Source organism: Arachis ipaensis, chromosome B03 (genome assembly GCF_000816755.2).
Source record: "Arachis ipaensis cultivar K30076 chromosome B03, Araip1.1, whole genome shotgun sequence".
In the NCBI taxonomy this organism is placed as follows: Eukaryota; Viridiplantae; Streptophyta; class Magnoliopsida; order Fabales; family Fabaceae; genus Arachis; species Arachis ipaensis.
Window position 1 is genome coordinate 52,587,371 of NC_029787.2, and position 15,212 is coordinate 52,602,582.

A 15,212-nucleotide genomic window follows, 5' to 3' on the forward strand; every position below is an offset into this window, starting at 1 on the left:
TACCGGATGACACTTTACACATTTCTTGTTGTGTTCTCTATGGCATGAGTCTCTAAACCCTATTGCCTGGCAACCACCTCCGTTCTACCTTAGATTGAATGCATATCTCTTAGCCTCATGATTCATATCAGTGTCTTCGTGGTATAAGCTAGAATTATTGGTAGCCATTCCTGAGATCCGGAACGTCTAAACCTTGTCTGTGGTATTCTGAGTAGGATGTGGGAAGGGATGGCTGTGATGAGCTTCAAACTCGCGATTGTTGGGCGTGTGACAGACGCAAAAGGATCAATGGATCCTATTCCAGCATGATCGAGAACCGACAGATGATTAGCCGTGAGGTGACAGCGCATTTGGAACATTTTCACTGAGAGGACGGGATGTAGCCATTGACAACGGTGATGCCCAACATAAAGCTTGCCATGGAAGGAGTCTTGCGTGTATGAAGAAGAAGGCAGTAGGAAAGCAGAGGTTCAGAAGACAAAGCATCTCCAAGGCCTCAACCTGTTCTTCATTACTGCATAACAAGTATTTATTTCATGTTCTTTTACTTTTTACAATTAAATCTGAGAATTATTGATATCCTGACTAAGAGTTACAAGATAACCATAGCTTGCTTCAAGCCGATAATCTCCGTGGGATCGACCCTTACTCACGTAAGGTGTTACTTGGACGACCCAGTGCACTTGCTGGTTAGTTGTGCGGAGTTGCAAAAGTGTGATTGTAATTTCGTGCACCAATGGGGTAGGCACTTAGAAAATAAATTACCAAACACAGAAAAATCATCCATGAAAACCTCAAAAAACCTTTCAATCATGTCTGAGAATATAGATAGCATGCACCTTTGGAATGTGGCAGGTGCATTGCACAAACCAAAGGGCATTCTTCTATATGCAAAGACACCATAAGGACAAGTAAAGGAAGTCTTCTCTTGGTCTTTAGGGTCCACTACAATCTGATCATAGCCTGAGTATCCATCCAAGAAATAGTAGTATTCATGTCCAGCAAGTCTCTCCAACATTTGATCTATGAAGGGCAGAGGAAAATGATCCTTCCTTGTAGCTTCATTGAGCTTCCTATAGTCGATCCACATGCGCCATCCAGTCACTATTCTTGTTGGTATCAATTCATTTCTTTCATTTGGCACAACTATGATTCCTCCCTTCTTGAGGACTACTTGCACTGGGCTCACACAAGGACTTCTGAGATTGGGTAGATCACCCCTACTTGCCACAACTTCAGCACTTCTTTTTGAACCACTTCATTCATTGTTAGATTTAATCTTCTTTGTGGCTGTCTTGAGGGATTGGCACCTTCCTCAAGAAGGATTTTATGCATGCACATAGAAGGGCTGATCCCCTTTAAATATGAAAGTGTCCATCCTATGGCATCCTTGTGTTGTCTAAGCACATTAATAAGTTCTTCTTCTTGCTCCTTACTCTAGCTTAAATTAATGATGACTGGGTATGTGTTATTGTCACCCAAGTAGGCATACTTCAAGCTTGGAGGCAGGGTCTTCAACTCTAACTTTGGTGTTTCCACTTCCTTCTTGCTTGCCTTGTCTAGCATGATTGAGCCTTCTATGATTTCTTGTGGTAGCTCACCACATGATGCTTGTTGATCTTGCTCCATTACTTCTTCACATTGTTCTTCTTCCAAGACTCCTTGAACTATCTTCTCCATTGTATCCACCATCATGCATTCACCAATGGATTCCTTTGGGTAGCTCATTCCTTTGAAAACATTGAATACCATCTTCTCTTCATGCAATCTCAAGACTAAGTCTCCCTTTTGTACATTAATTATGGCCCCAGCAGTAGCTAGGAATGGTCTTCCTAGTATAATTGATGCATTGGATTCTTCCTCCATATCAAGCACAACAAAATCTACTGGGAATATGAATTCTCCCACTTTCAACAACAAGTCTTCCACTACCCCATGAGGAAATTTGAATGTTCTGTCAATTAGTTGAAAGGCCATTCGTGTTGGTTTGGCCTCTTCAATTCCCATTCTTTTCATCATGGCCAAGGACATGAGGTTAATGCTAGCTCCCAGATCACACAATGCCTTCTTAATGCTTATATTCCCTATGATGCAGGGGATTTGGAAGCTCCCAGGATCTTTCATCTTTTGGGGAAGCTTCTTTTGTATGATGGCACTACATTCCTCCGAGAGCACTATAGTTTCCTTTTCTTCCCAGTTTCTTTTCCTTGTCATGAGCTTCTTTAGAAACTTGTCATAGAGTGGCATTTGCTCTAATACCTCAGCAAAAGGTATGTTAATTTGGAGCTTCTTAAATATCTCCAAGAATCTAGAAAATTGGTTGTCCTTTCCATCTTTCCTCAGCCTTTGTGGGTAGGGTGCTTTTGGTACATATGACTTCAAGACTTGTTTTGGCGGGGTTGGTTCAGGTGTCTCTTCTTCCTTCTTAGTTCCTAGATCAATTATAGCTTCTTCTCCTTGTAATTTGTGGTTTGAGGAAGCCTCTTCCACCACCTTTCCACTTCTTAGTGTGATGACTTTGCATTCCCCTCTTGGGTTGGCCATAGTATCACTTGAAAATGTGTGTATGGGCATTGGTATCTGTTTGGACAAGCTCCCTAGTTGTACTTTCAGTTTTGAAATTGCTGCCCCTTGGTTCCTTATGTTGGATCTGGTCTCCTCTTGGATTGAGTCTATCTTTTTGTCAGCTTGGAATTGTCTCTCTGCAACAGTGGCAATACTCTCTACCAATTGTGACATAGCAGCCTCCAATCTTGCAAATTTGTTGCTGCTATCACATGGTTGTGGGGCTGAGGATGATACATTTTGAGAATGGTCGTTGTATGGTTGTTGTGTGGAGTGGTATGGTGCATTTCGTGAGTTATGGTAGGATCTGTGGTTGTTATGGTTGGGGTTGTTGTATTGGTTGTTATGGTATGATTTGTGATCTTAGTTGTGGCTTTGTTGGTTTCTCCACCCAAAATTTGAGTGGTTCTTCCAACCTGGGTTGTATGTTTTGGCATTGGGGTCATATGGTGGTCTGGAGGGATTGTTCACATAGTTGGCCTGCTCCCATTCACATTCAACTTCTGGGGTATCTTCTTCTTGCATAGGTGCTTGGGCTTGGATAACTGAGACTTGATTCTTCTCCATTTGCTTTGTTAGAGCTGCTAGTTGAGCTGTGATCACCTTGTTTTGAGCCAACAGAGTATCCATGGAATTGAGCTCCATTACTCCCCTTCTTGGGTTTCTATCTGAGGCATAGAAGTACTCATTATTGGCCACTGTTTCGATTATGTCTATGGCCTCTTCAATTGTCTTCTTCTTGTTGAGTGAGCCTCTTGAAGAGTGATCTAAAGCCTTCTTTGATTCTCATGACAACCCTTCATAGAAAATGTGCAGTTGTACCCATCCATTGAATATGTCCGGAGGGCATTTTCTTGTCAACTCCTTGTATCTCTCCCATGCCTCATAAAGAGTTTCCCTATCTTGTTGTCTAAAGGTTTGCACCTCATCTCTCAATCTATTAACTCTTTGGGGGGATAGAATCTTGCCAAGAACTTGTTCACTATTTCTTCCCAAGTTGTCAAACTCTCCTTAGGAAATGATTCTAACAACTTTGATGCCTTATCCTTGAGAGAAAAGGGAAACAATAACAGCTTATAGGTATCCGGGTGGACACCATTAGCCTTTACTGTATCATAGATCCTCAAGAATGTGGTTAAATATTGGTTGGGATCTTCCTGTGCACTTCCTCCAAGTGAGCAATTGTTTTGAATAAGGGTGATGACTTCAGGCTTTAACTCAAAATTATTAGCATGAATAGTTGGTTTTAGGATGCTACTTCCACAGTTTCCTGGGTTTGGGTTGATATAAGAGCCTAAAACTCTTCTCTCCTACCCAACATGATTACCAGCACCTTCCCCAACATGATTATGTATTTCCTCCTCCATAGTAACATCCAAATCTTCCACCACTACTTCCTCTCCAACTATTCCTTTGCCTCTTGCTTCCCTCCTTAGTCTAAGGAAGGTCCTCTCAGGTCCACTATCAAAAGAGGATAAAGTTTCTCCTCTTCTACCTGTCATACATTCAGCAAAAAATAAGCAAAAGGCAAGTGAAGGAATCACTCTTGTTAAGACTTATGGTTAGATTGATTGGTGCAATTGATCAAACAGTTAGTGGGTTAGTATGCTAAAATGGAAATATGTGCAGTGAATTAGCTGAAAACTCAAATGCTAAAGAAAAAGAAGGAAATAAGAAACTGAAATTAAAGGAATTAGCAAGGTGAACAAAATTGCTTAATCTAACTACCCATCAATTTAGTCATTGTCAATTACAAACCAATCTCCGGCAACGACGCCATAAAACTTGATGACCGGGATTTACTCCCATATAAAATGAATCCGTTCTTTGGCAAGCGCACCAAATATCGTCAAGTAATAACCCACTAGGAGTGGGTCAAATCTCACAGAGATTGGTAGATTGAGCAATTTTAATCAATGGGTGAATTAGTCAAGCTAAGCAATAGAGATTGTTGAGTGCAGAATTTTAAATTAACAGAAATGTAAATGACTTAAAAGTAAAGAAAAGAAATAAAGTGCAGAAAAGTAAATGACAAGAATGTAAAGTACTGGAACATAAATGACTAAATAGTAAACGGGGAATGGGTAATGACAGAAATTAAAGAAAGCTATAAAGAATGGGGAAGATAAGAATAGGGAAAATTCATTGAGATTAGAAGATGTTGCTCTCTTTGAATTAAATCTAGATCATATCATCTTCAATCATGCAACTCATGGCAATCATGAATAATTGAACCCCAATCCCTTGGTGATTCAATCTCTCAAATCTTGATAATCAGCTAATTCCTTGGTCTCATTGCTCATGAAGAGAGATAAGCTTGGTCCCTGATTATACCACACATCCTCATAGATCCAAATAGTGGGTGAATTAAATGTCACCATATCCAATCCCAAAACCCATATCTACTCAAGTGTGAGAAGGAATTTCAAGCATGGTTTCATGTTTTCTTTTCCAAGGTTCCCATGAAACCCATTTTGTATTCAACCTCTTTCCCAAGATGATTAAACACTAGCATAAAGAATGAAATTCCTTCTAGTAAATCAAAAAGAAGATGAAGAGAAGAAGAAATTCACTATCATTAATCCATCAAGTACAACAAAGCTCCATCTCCCAATGAGAGGGAGTTCAGCTACTATAAGCTTAAAGAAAAGTACAAGAGATGGAAGAGATGAAGTGAAGTCAAAACTAAAAACCCAAAACTCACTAATCAATCTACCCAAACCCCTTTTTAGTTCTTCTAGTGGGTATATATACTACTTCCTATCACTAGAATAAAAAAGTACAAAAGAGAAAAGAAAATTACAACTAAAAAGAAAAGGAAAAACTAATGGAAATGAAGCATGTGCCTGGCGTGTCACTGGCGTTTGAGTGGCGTACCATGCCTAGCTCCTCATCTTGGCTTGGCGCGCTACGCCTGGCTTCAAGTAGCACGCCTCCTTTATCCAACCACCCTGGCGTGCCACACCTTCGAGTTCAAGTGGCACGCCCAGGGTCTTTTCTTCCTCCTTTCTCTCTGGACTTTTGAACTGGCGTGGCACGCCCAGGTCTGGCGTGCCATGCCTATAGTAAGGATCTTCTTCATCTTTCTGGAAACTTAAACTAGCATGGCACGCCCATGTCTAGCGTGCCACCCCCATAGTAGACACTTCATCCTTCCTCTCTGGCCAATAACACTGGTGTGCCACGCCCGGTAGGTGGCATTCCACGCCCTTGATGAGGCTTCATACTTCTTCTCTGGAAAACAACACTGGCATGCCATGCCTGTTGTTCAAGTGGCACGCCAAGTCTTCTTCTTCGTTGTAAGCTTGTGCTGGCGTGCCATACCTTTGAGCTCAAGTGGCACGCCCAGTGTTGGTATTTGAATTCTTCATGCTTGGCGTGCCACGCTTGGAACTCAAGTGGCACACCCCAGACTCGAGCAAGATTGGCATGCCACGCCTTCAATCCCAAGTGGCATGCCCAGTGTACTTTACCTTCTATTCCTCTCTGTTTAATTGAACTGGCGCGCCACACCTAGAACCCAAGTGGCATGCCCAAGATATGAATAAGGTTGGCGTGCCATGCCTTCGAGCCCAAGTGGCACACCCAGTATTGAACCTTCAGCTCCTTTCTCTGGAACAATGAACTGGCGTGCCACGCCTTCGACTTCAAGTGGCACGCCCGGTGTTTATAATGGAGTTGGCGTGCCACGCCCAGCCTGGCGTGCCACGCCCCCTTGTGGTCTTCAAAAATGCTTTCTGGAAAATATAATTGGCGTGCCACTCCTGGCCCTAGCCTGCCACGCCCATAGTAAAGCTCATCGTCCCTTCTCTGGAGTTTATAACTGGCGTGCCACGCCTGGCCTTGGCATGCCACGCCCATTGTGCATCATCTCCCTGGTGTTCCACGCCTAGCCTTGGCCTGCCACGCCCATTGAAAGCTCCATGGACTTCTTCTCTAGACTGGATAACTGGTGTGCCACGCCTTCGACTTCAAGTGGCACGCCCATTGAATTTCTTGCATTGTGCTTTCTGGATTTGTGAACTGGCATGCCATGCCCATGCAATTTGTTGGCGTTTGCACCAAGTGGCACGCCCAGAACACATACCCAGCTCACTTTTCTTGTTTCCTTCTTCTTTTATTGCTCTTTTCATATGGAATTCAAACAAAACTCATTTCAAAGCAATGTACCATAATATTCATCATTTAACTCATGAAATTGCATTGATTGAATGAGATTACTTTCTTTTAATGGTCCTTTTAGATAGGAAAAAGAGGTAGATGATGCAAGTCATCAATGGATTCATCCTCTTCCTCCCCAGTATCCAAGATTATAAAGTCTGCAAGGATGTAAAGGTTCTAAACCTTTACTAGGACATCATTTACCAGACCATATGCCTTTTTCATTGACTTGTCTGCAATCTCTAGTGAGATTCTTGAAGCTTGCACCTCAAATATTCCAAGTCTCTCCATTACAGATAGTGGCATAAGGTTTATGCTTGACCCTAGGTTACACAAAGCCTTCTCAAAGGTAATGCTGCCTATGGTGCGAGGAATTAGGAAGCGTCCGGGATCCGGCAGCTTCTGAGGTAGTTTCTATTGAAACATGGCATTGAGTTTCTTGGTGAGCACTGAAGGTTCTTCCTCCAATGGCTCCATTCCAAATAGCTTCGCATTTAGCTTCATGAGGACCTCTAGGTAATGAGCAACTTGCTCTTTCCTAGTTTTCTCTTCCTCATCAGAGGATGAGTGATCCTCATAATCCATGATTTGCAACAAGGCATTTAATGGAACTTCTAGAGTCTCCTCATGAGCCTTAGTTGCCCTCAGTTATTCAGTGGGGAAGTTTTTAGTGGGTGTTGAACGCCCAACTTCCCCATTAATGTCATTCAACGCTGGCTTTTGTGCCACTTTGGGCATTGGACGCTCAGTAAGGGCTCCCTTACTGGCGTTCAATGCCAGGAATGGTTCCTTTTTGGGCATTGAACACCCAGTAAGGACTTCCTTACTGGTGTTCAAAGCCAAGAATGGCTCTTCTTTGGGCGTTGAATGCCCAGTAAGGACTTCCTTACTGGCGTTCAATGCCAGATCATCCCTTTCAGATTCGGCCTCAACTTCTACAGTGATGGCCTTGCACTCTTCCCTTGGGTTAACTTTAGTGCTACTAGGAAGAGTGTTAGGAGGGGTTTCAGGGATTCTCTTGCTCAGTTGACCAACTTGTACCTCTAGATTTCTGATGGAGGACCTAGTTTCTGTCATGAAATCGTGAGTGGTCTTGGATAGTTCAGTGACTATAGTTCCTAAGTCAGAAAGGCTCTACTTAGAAGTCTTCATATGTTGCTGAGAAAATGGGAATGGTTTATTACTGTTAAACCTATTCTGGTTTCTTCCACCTTGATTATTGTTGAAGCCCTGCTGAGTCTTCTGTTGATCCTTCCATGAAAGGTCAGGATGATTTCTCCATGAGGAAATGTAGGTGTTTCCATAGGGTTCTCCCATGTAATTCACCTCTTCCATCATAGGTTGATCTGGATCATAGGCATCTCCATCATTGGAGGTGTCTTGAGTGCTACCAGCCACAGCTTGCATTCCAGTCAAATGCTGAGAGATCATATTGACATGTTGAGTCAAGATCTTGTTCTGAGCCAGTGTGGCATTCAGAGTGTCAACCTCCAGGACTCCTTTCTTCTGAGCTACCCCATTGTTCACAAGGTTTCTCTCAGAAGTATACATGAATTGGTTGTTTGCAACCATTTCAATGAGTTCCTATGCCTTTATAGGCATTTTCTTCAAGTGGAGTGATCCACCAGCAGAATGGTCCAAAGACATCTTGGACATCTCAGATAGACCATCATAGAAAATACCTAGGATAGTCCATTCTGAGAGCATGTCAGGAGGACATCTCCTGATCAGTTGCTAGTATCTTTTCCAAGCTTCATAGAGGGATTCACCCTTTTTTTGTCTAAAGGTTTGAACTTCCACCCTGAGCTTGCTCATCTTTTGAGGTGGAAAGAACTTGGCCAGGAAAGCATTGACTAAATTTTTCAAAGAGTCTAGGCTTTTCTTAGGTTGAAAATCCAACTATATCCTAGCTCTATCTCTAACAGCAAAAGGGAAAAGCATAAGCCTGTAGACCTCAGGATCCACTCCATTGGTCTTAACAGTATCACAGATTTGCAAGAATTCAGATAGGAATTGATGTGGATCTTCTAGTGAAAGTCCATGGAATTTGCAATCTGTTGCATTAGAGAGACTAACTGAAGCTTAAGCTCAAAGTTATTTGCTCTAATGATAGGTATGGAGATACTTCTTTCACAGAGGTCAGAAGTGGGTGCAGTGAAGTCACCAAGAACCTTCCTTGCATCTCCTCCATTATTCTGATCGGCTGCCATGTTTGTATTTTTTATTTCTTGTTCAAAAAGTTCTGTGAGATCTTTTCCAGAGTGTTGTGCTTTAACTTATTGTAAACGCTTTCTTAGGGTCCTCTCAGGTTCAGGATCAAGATCAAAGAGAAGTTCTTTATCTCTGTTCCTGCTCATAAACAAGAAAAAGAAGAACAAGAAAGAAAGAGAATGGGAGTTTCTATGTCAAAGTATAGAGAACTCTCTGTGAGATGTGAAGAAGAAAGGAGAATAAAGATAGGGAAATGAGAAGAAGACTTCGAATAGAGGAGTAGAAGAATTCGAAAATTTAAGAAGTAAAAAAGAAACTAAAATTAAAATATTTTTGTCTTTATTTTAATTATTAGTTGAATTAAAAGGATTTAAAAATTGAGTGTGATTTTCGAAAAAAAAGAAGGAGGGGAAAGAAGTAAGACGTTTTCCAAAATAGAAGAGATGGCAATTAGTTAGGAAGTTTTAAAAAAGAGGGAAGAGAAAAACAAGTAACTAATTAAGAAAGAATTGAAATTAAGATAAGATAGGAGATTTAAAAAAGATTTAATTTTAAATTTAAAATTGAAAAAGAAAAAAAGTCAATAAGATAAGATAAGAATTGAAAAGATTTGGAAAAGATTTGATTTTGAATTTTGAAATTGAAACAAGATACAATAAAGATTTAAAAATAAGTTGAAAAGATAAGATATGGTGAAGATTTGAAAAAGATTTGAAAAGATAAGATTTGAAATTTGATTTTTGAAAAAGATTTAATTTTGAAATTTGAAAATTGAATTTATAAAATTTTAAATTTTGAAATTGAGTTTTAAAAATTGAATTTGAAATAAGATAAGATAGGTGATACGTGAAAATTAGATTTTTTCACACGTATGAACTACCAGCAAGTATACCGAGACGCATCAAGTAATAAAACTCACTAGAGTGAGGTCGATCCCACGAGGATTAAAGGATTAAGCAATGAGTAGTTAGTTGATTATTCTAGTTAGACAGTTCATATTAGAGTGATGAGCAAACAGGAAATATAAATGACTTAAAAGTAAAGGAAAGCAATAAAGAGCAGGAAAAGTAAATTGCAAGAATATAAAGTGCTGGAAAGTAAAATTGCAAGGAATAGAAAGTAAAAGAAAGCAAAGTGCAAGAAAGTAAATGACGGAAAGGTAAATAACTAGAAGTAAAAATAAAAGAAAAGCATTGGAATCAAGAGATATTACTCACTTAGAATCAACCATTCTCATCTCCTCCTCAATCATACAATTATTAATCTCTTGGCAAATCATAAGTAACCAAACCCCAGTCTCTTGGTGATTTGATTTCTCTTAACATAAGCAATTGCCAATCTCTTGATCTAATTGGTCATGAAAAGAGATGAAGTTCAATTTCTGATTCAAAGGCCACACAACCCTCAAGAGACCTCTATAGCTCAAGTTATGCTCCATTGAAGAGGACAAGGTCAGCCTCCCAGAGTCGCAGGCGTTATTGATGGACACGCCTTTGTATTTTTGCCTTGCCAACGCCTTCAGTTTCTGAAGCTCCAAATGAAGCCAGCTTCTGAAGCTTCAAACGAATGTCAACCCCATACTATTATATATTGTTTAAAATCTCTAGATGTCTAATTTCCAATGCCGTTGGAACCGCATCATTTGAAGCTCTACAGATCAAGTTATACTCCATTGAAGGTAAAGAGGTCAGCTGGCCTGACTACATGTTGACACCAAGCTCATCTTTGCACTTTTGGGGCAAGTTTTTTCCCTCAGATTTAGTGTTCACCATGTAGTGCCATATATGCTTGGAAAGCTCTTGATTCCTACTTTCTAATGCCATTAGAATTACCTCATTTGGAGCTTTGTAGATCAAGTTATTCTTGTTTGAAGAAGACAAGGTCAGGCTGCCAAGAAATCCAAAAAGTGGCATCGCTAACTTTGCTTCCCACGTTGGCAACGTGTTTGTATTATCTCAGAGCTGAAATTTTGTGAAGCCATTGCTAACTTGGTTTTCCAAGTTAGCAACGTGTTCCTCTTTTCCTAGGAGCCAAATTTTGCAAAGGCATTGCTAACTTTGATTTCCAAGTTAGCAACGTGTTCATATGCTTCCTGGGGCCAAAATTTCAAAGGCGTTGCTAACTTAGTTTTCCAAGTTGCCAACGCCTTCACACTTTGATCATCATCCTCCCATGTTTGAAAACAGAAGGCATTGCTAACTTAGAAAACCAAGTTAGCAACGTGTTCATAGTTGAAATGGAAGAGGTAGTGATGCTACATTGGGAAGGCGTTGCTAACTTGGAAAACCAAGTTACTAACTTGGAAAACCAAGTTGCCAACTTCAATTTCCAAGTTAGCAACTCCTTTGTATTTTTCAAAGAAGGAGTTGCCAACTTTAATAACTTTAGAGCTCTGCTCCCTTTTTGCCTTTGAGCTTATTTTGTACTTTTTACTTCTTTCTCCACCATTTTCTACAAAATAAATCAATTCAAAGAGATCAAAGTAATATACTATTTAAGCACAATAATACTCAATAATTAAGCACTAAACATCAATTTCTTATGTGAAAAAGTATAGAAAAACATAACATGATGTCCATGCATGAATAGGATTTTTAAAATTTAAAGAAAGATAAAAAGATAAGAAAAAGATTTGAAATTCAAAATTTGATCTTTACTAACAAGAAAATACTAAACTTTAAAATTTTTAAATCAAAATAAAAAAAGAGAGCAAGATTTTCAAAATTTTTGAAAAAAAGATAAAAAGATATATATTTTTTATTTTTCAAATTAATGAAGAAAGAGAAAAACAACCAAAAGACACCAAACTTAACTTTTAGATCTAAGACACTAGCTTTTTCGAAATTTTAAAGAAAAATAACCAAAAGACACCAAACTTAAAAATTTTAAGATCAAAACAAGAAAAGAAACAAGAACAACTTGAATACCAAGAAGAACACTCAAGAACAATTCGAATCTTTAAAGAAATAAAGAACACACAAAGGTCACCAAACTTAAAAATTGACACTAGACTTAAATAAAAGACACAATTTTTCGAAAATTTTTGACAAAAGAAAACAAGAAAGTTTGAACTTTTAACAAGAACAAGAACAAAGGACTCACACAAAAGACAAAGATTAATAAAGAAAAGAAAAGGTTTTGAAATTTTTTTTTTTTTGAAAAGAAAACAAAAGACACAAAATAAAATAGTAAAAGGTACCTAATTTAAGCAACAAGATAATCCGAACAATCCCCGGCAACGACGCCAAAAACTTGGTGCACGAAATTGACTCCGCAATATTTGCACAGATAGACCGGCAAGTGCACCGGGTCGTCCAAGTAATACCTCAGGTAAGTGAGGGTCGATCCCACAGAGATTATTGGTTTGAGCAAGCAATGGTTACCTTGTAGATCTTAGTCAGGCGGATAGAAAATATGATAGTTGTTATGAAAAATGCATAAAATAGATAAATAAATAAAACGTTACTAGATAGGTGTGGAATCAGTGATGAGAGAACGGTTGAGGCTTCAGAGATGCTTCTTCCTTTTGGATCAAATTTTCTCACCATCTACTCCAACTTCTGATTGATTCATTCCATGGCAGGCTGTAAATGATTAATTTCGGGTCAACGGTCATTAATCTCCTCTGCTTCAGATCAAACGCCGGGTCAGCGGTTATCCAATCTAAATGGGGGTGAAGCTCTAGCAATCCGTTCCCTTGGTGATCCTACTCAAAAATCCACAGACAAGGTCGGATCTTCCGGATCAAAGAACGCTGTTCCTTTGGTTCTAGCCTGTACCACAAAGGCTATAATCGCCCCATACCTCAGCTGCACTGATGCCTCCAAGTACCCAACGAAGTCGTGGATTAGCCGTCTAAGAGATGTATAATCAAGCTTGTGGTTCAGTACTATCCCGTCAAGGACTTGCAAGAACCCATGTGAATAGGTATGACGGTCAACTTACACTCCCAATTCATTATGATGAAGAACGAAGATACATCTTAGAATGGAATCAAGCATAGATTGAAATAGAATAGTGATATTATTAATCCATAAGAATCAGCAGAGCTTCTAACCTTAACCTAGGAGGTTAGTGACTCATACTGTACATAGAATAGTGTTCGAATGTAAAAGTGGGGAAAGAAAATTGGCCGAACCCTAAACAAAGGTGATCTTCTCCTATAAATACTAATCTGATAACTAAGAATTACAGAAATAAGATAAACTAGTCTTGTAGTACAAAAATCCATTTTTTGGGCCCACTTGGAGAGTCTTTGGGCTGAACTTGAGTGAAGCCACGAGTTGGTACTCCCCTTGGGGCATTAGACGCTAGCTTTGGGCTCCTGAATGAGCGTTGGATGCCAACTGCTCCCTTTTGGGCATTGGACGCCAGAAATGGGGTTGTGGCTGGCAATGAACACTGGTTTTCTGGAAAGCCCTGGATGTTAGCTTTCCATAGCCGTTGAGAGCACGCCATTTGGACTTTTGTAGCTCCAGAAATGCTCTTTCGAGTGCATGGAGGTCAGAATCTGACAGCATCTGCAGTCCTTTCTCTGTCTCTGAATCAGATCTTGCCAAAACTCTTCAATTTCAGCCAGAAAATACCTGAAATCATCATAAAACACAATAACTCAAAGTAGAATAAAAAATATGAATTTTGCACTAAAACCTATGAAAATATAATAAAACTTAAATAAAACATAACAAAAACTATATGAAAATGATGCCAAAAAGTGTATAAAATATCCGCTCATCAGATATCTTATATCTATACCTTGTACCTTATGCTCTTAGTTTCATGTGAACGATTCCCGCTTTTGAAACTCTATTTTTTTAGCTTATTTATTCATTAGGCTTCTAGAATGATTATTTCTTTCTATATATATTAAAGTATAAGCCTTAGAATTGTCGTGACTTCTGATTAACTTTTGCTTTGCAACATGAGGTGAGGCTTAGGGTAATTAGGGTGTTACATTTAGTGGTATCAGAGTAGTTCGTCCTCATGAGCTTGAGGGATGGACCGATTGTGCTTCATCGCATACTTTGTGTCTTTTTCTTTCATGCTATTTAGGTTATCTGCTTGATATATGCATAGCATGCTTGTTGGTTAGTGCCTTTTTGGGATAATTGAAGAACTTGGCTCTTGATATTGAGATTGATCACCTTGATATCGATTGTTTGGTGTAGACAGAAACCATGATGGCTACTCGCAGACGAGGTCATATGCGTACACGGGGAGAAACTGAGAATGACCGATCGGCCGACAACCATGCAGAGTATATTGCGGCGATGGCCAACTCACTAATACTATGGAAGCGAATGCTGCTGCAACTTTTGCAAGCTGTAGAAAGATTGGGTCAACCGGCGGAAAATGGAAATGGAAATGGAGACAAAGATGGTAATAACTTGGGAGGTGCTTGATGAGTGGATATTTTATACCCTTTTTCGTACTAATTTCTTAGTGTTTTTAGTTATATTTTATTGTTTTATTATGTTTTAGTAGGTTTTAGTGCAAAATTCACTTTTGGATACTACTTTGACTGATGATTTTAGGTAATTTTTGGGTGAATTTGGTAAGTTTTGGCAAAGTCTAATTCAGAGACAAAGAAAGAAGTGTAGATGCTGTCAAATCCTAACCTCCATGCATTCAAACGAGCATTTTTGGAGTTATAGAGGTCCAATTGACGCGCTTTCAACGGCGTTGGAAATCTAATTTTCAGAGCTTTCCAGGAATATATAATGGTCTATACTTTTATTTGGGTTGGACTGCCCAAAACGGGAGTTGAATGCACAACTTACCCCCTTTCTGGCGTTCAATGCCCAAGAAGGACCAACCCTCCAAGTTGAACGCCCAAACTGGTGTTTAACGCCAACCAGGAAGCAAGAATCAAATTTGAACGCCCATAATTCAAGTTGGACGCCAGGAATCAGCCCAAACACTCACCAAGTGGGCCCTAAAGTGGATTTTAGCACTTCTTATCTTATTTTATTTCCCTTTTGTAATTTTTAAATTAAAAACAATATCTTTTATGTTTAGTCTTAGAGTTTTTATTATAAATAAAGGACTTCCTTCCTCCTGAGGAACATGCCTCCCAGGAGGGGAGAAGCACAAACATATTACATTACACCTTCTTAATGTGTTCTTTGTATATTATGAGCAACTAAACCTTCTAGGTTAAGTTAGGAGCTCTGCTGATTCCTATGGATTAATACAATTACTTTTCTACTTCAATCTGTGTTTGATTCTATTCTATGATGTATTGTCGCTCTTCATCTTTATGAATTTGGGGTGGA

At 39.4% G+C, this 15,212-nt stretch overlaps 1 protein-coding gene across 1 annotated transcript; it reads right to left on the reverse strand.

Annotated features, from left to right (window-relative positions):
* On the reverse strand, positions 1,438-3,210 carry LOC107633149. The gene is made up of 3 exons (XM_016336786.1): positions 2,982-3,210; positions 2,160-2,789; positions 1,438-2,084 (listed from the first exon to the last, which is right to left on the reverse strand). The coding sequence occupies exons 1-3, from the start codon at positions 3,208-3,210 to the stop codon at positions 1,438-1,440; spliced, it is 1,506 nt and encodes a 501-aa protein (XP_016192272.1).

Bases quoted from the DNA above. Each gene is read 5' to 3' on its own strand.
- LOC107633149 (XM_016336786.1), bottom strand. From the start codon at position 3,210: ATGGAGCTCAATTCCATGGATACTCTGTTGGCTCAAAACAAGGTGATC. The intron at 2,790-2,981 runs GTTGGAAGAACC...TATCATCCTCAG, and splicing joins TGCCAAAACATACAACCCAG to CCCCACAACCATGTGATAGC. The intron at 2,085-2,159 runs GTAGTGCCATCA...CCTGCATCATAG, and splicing joins TATAGTGCTCTCGGAGGAAT to GGAATATAAGCATTAAGAAG.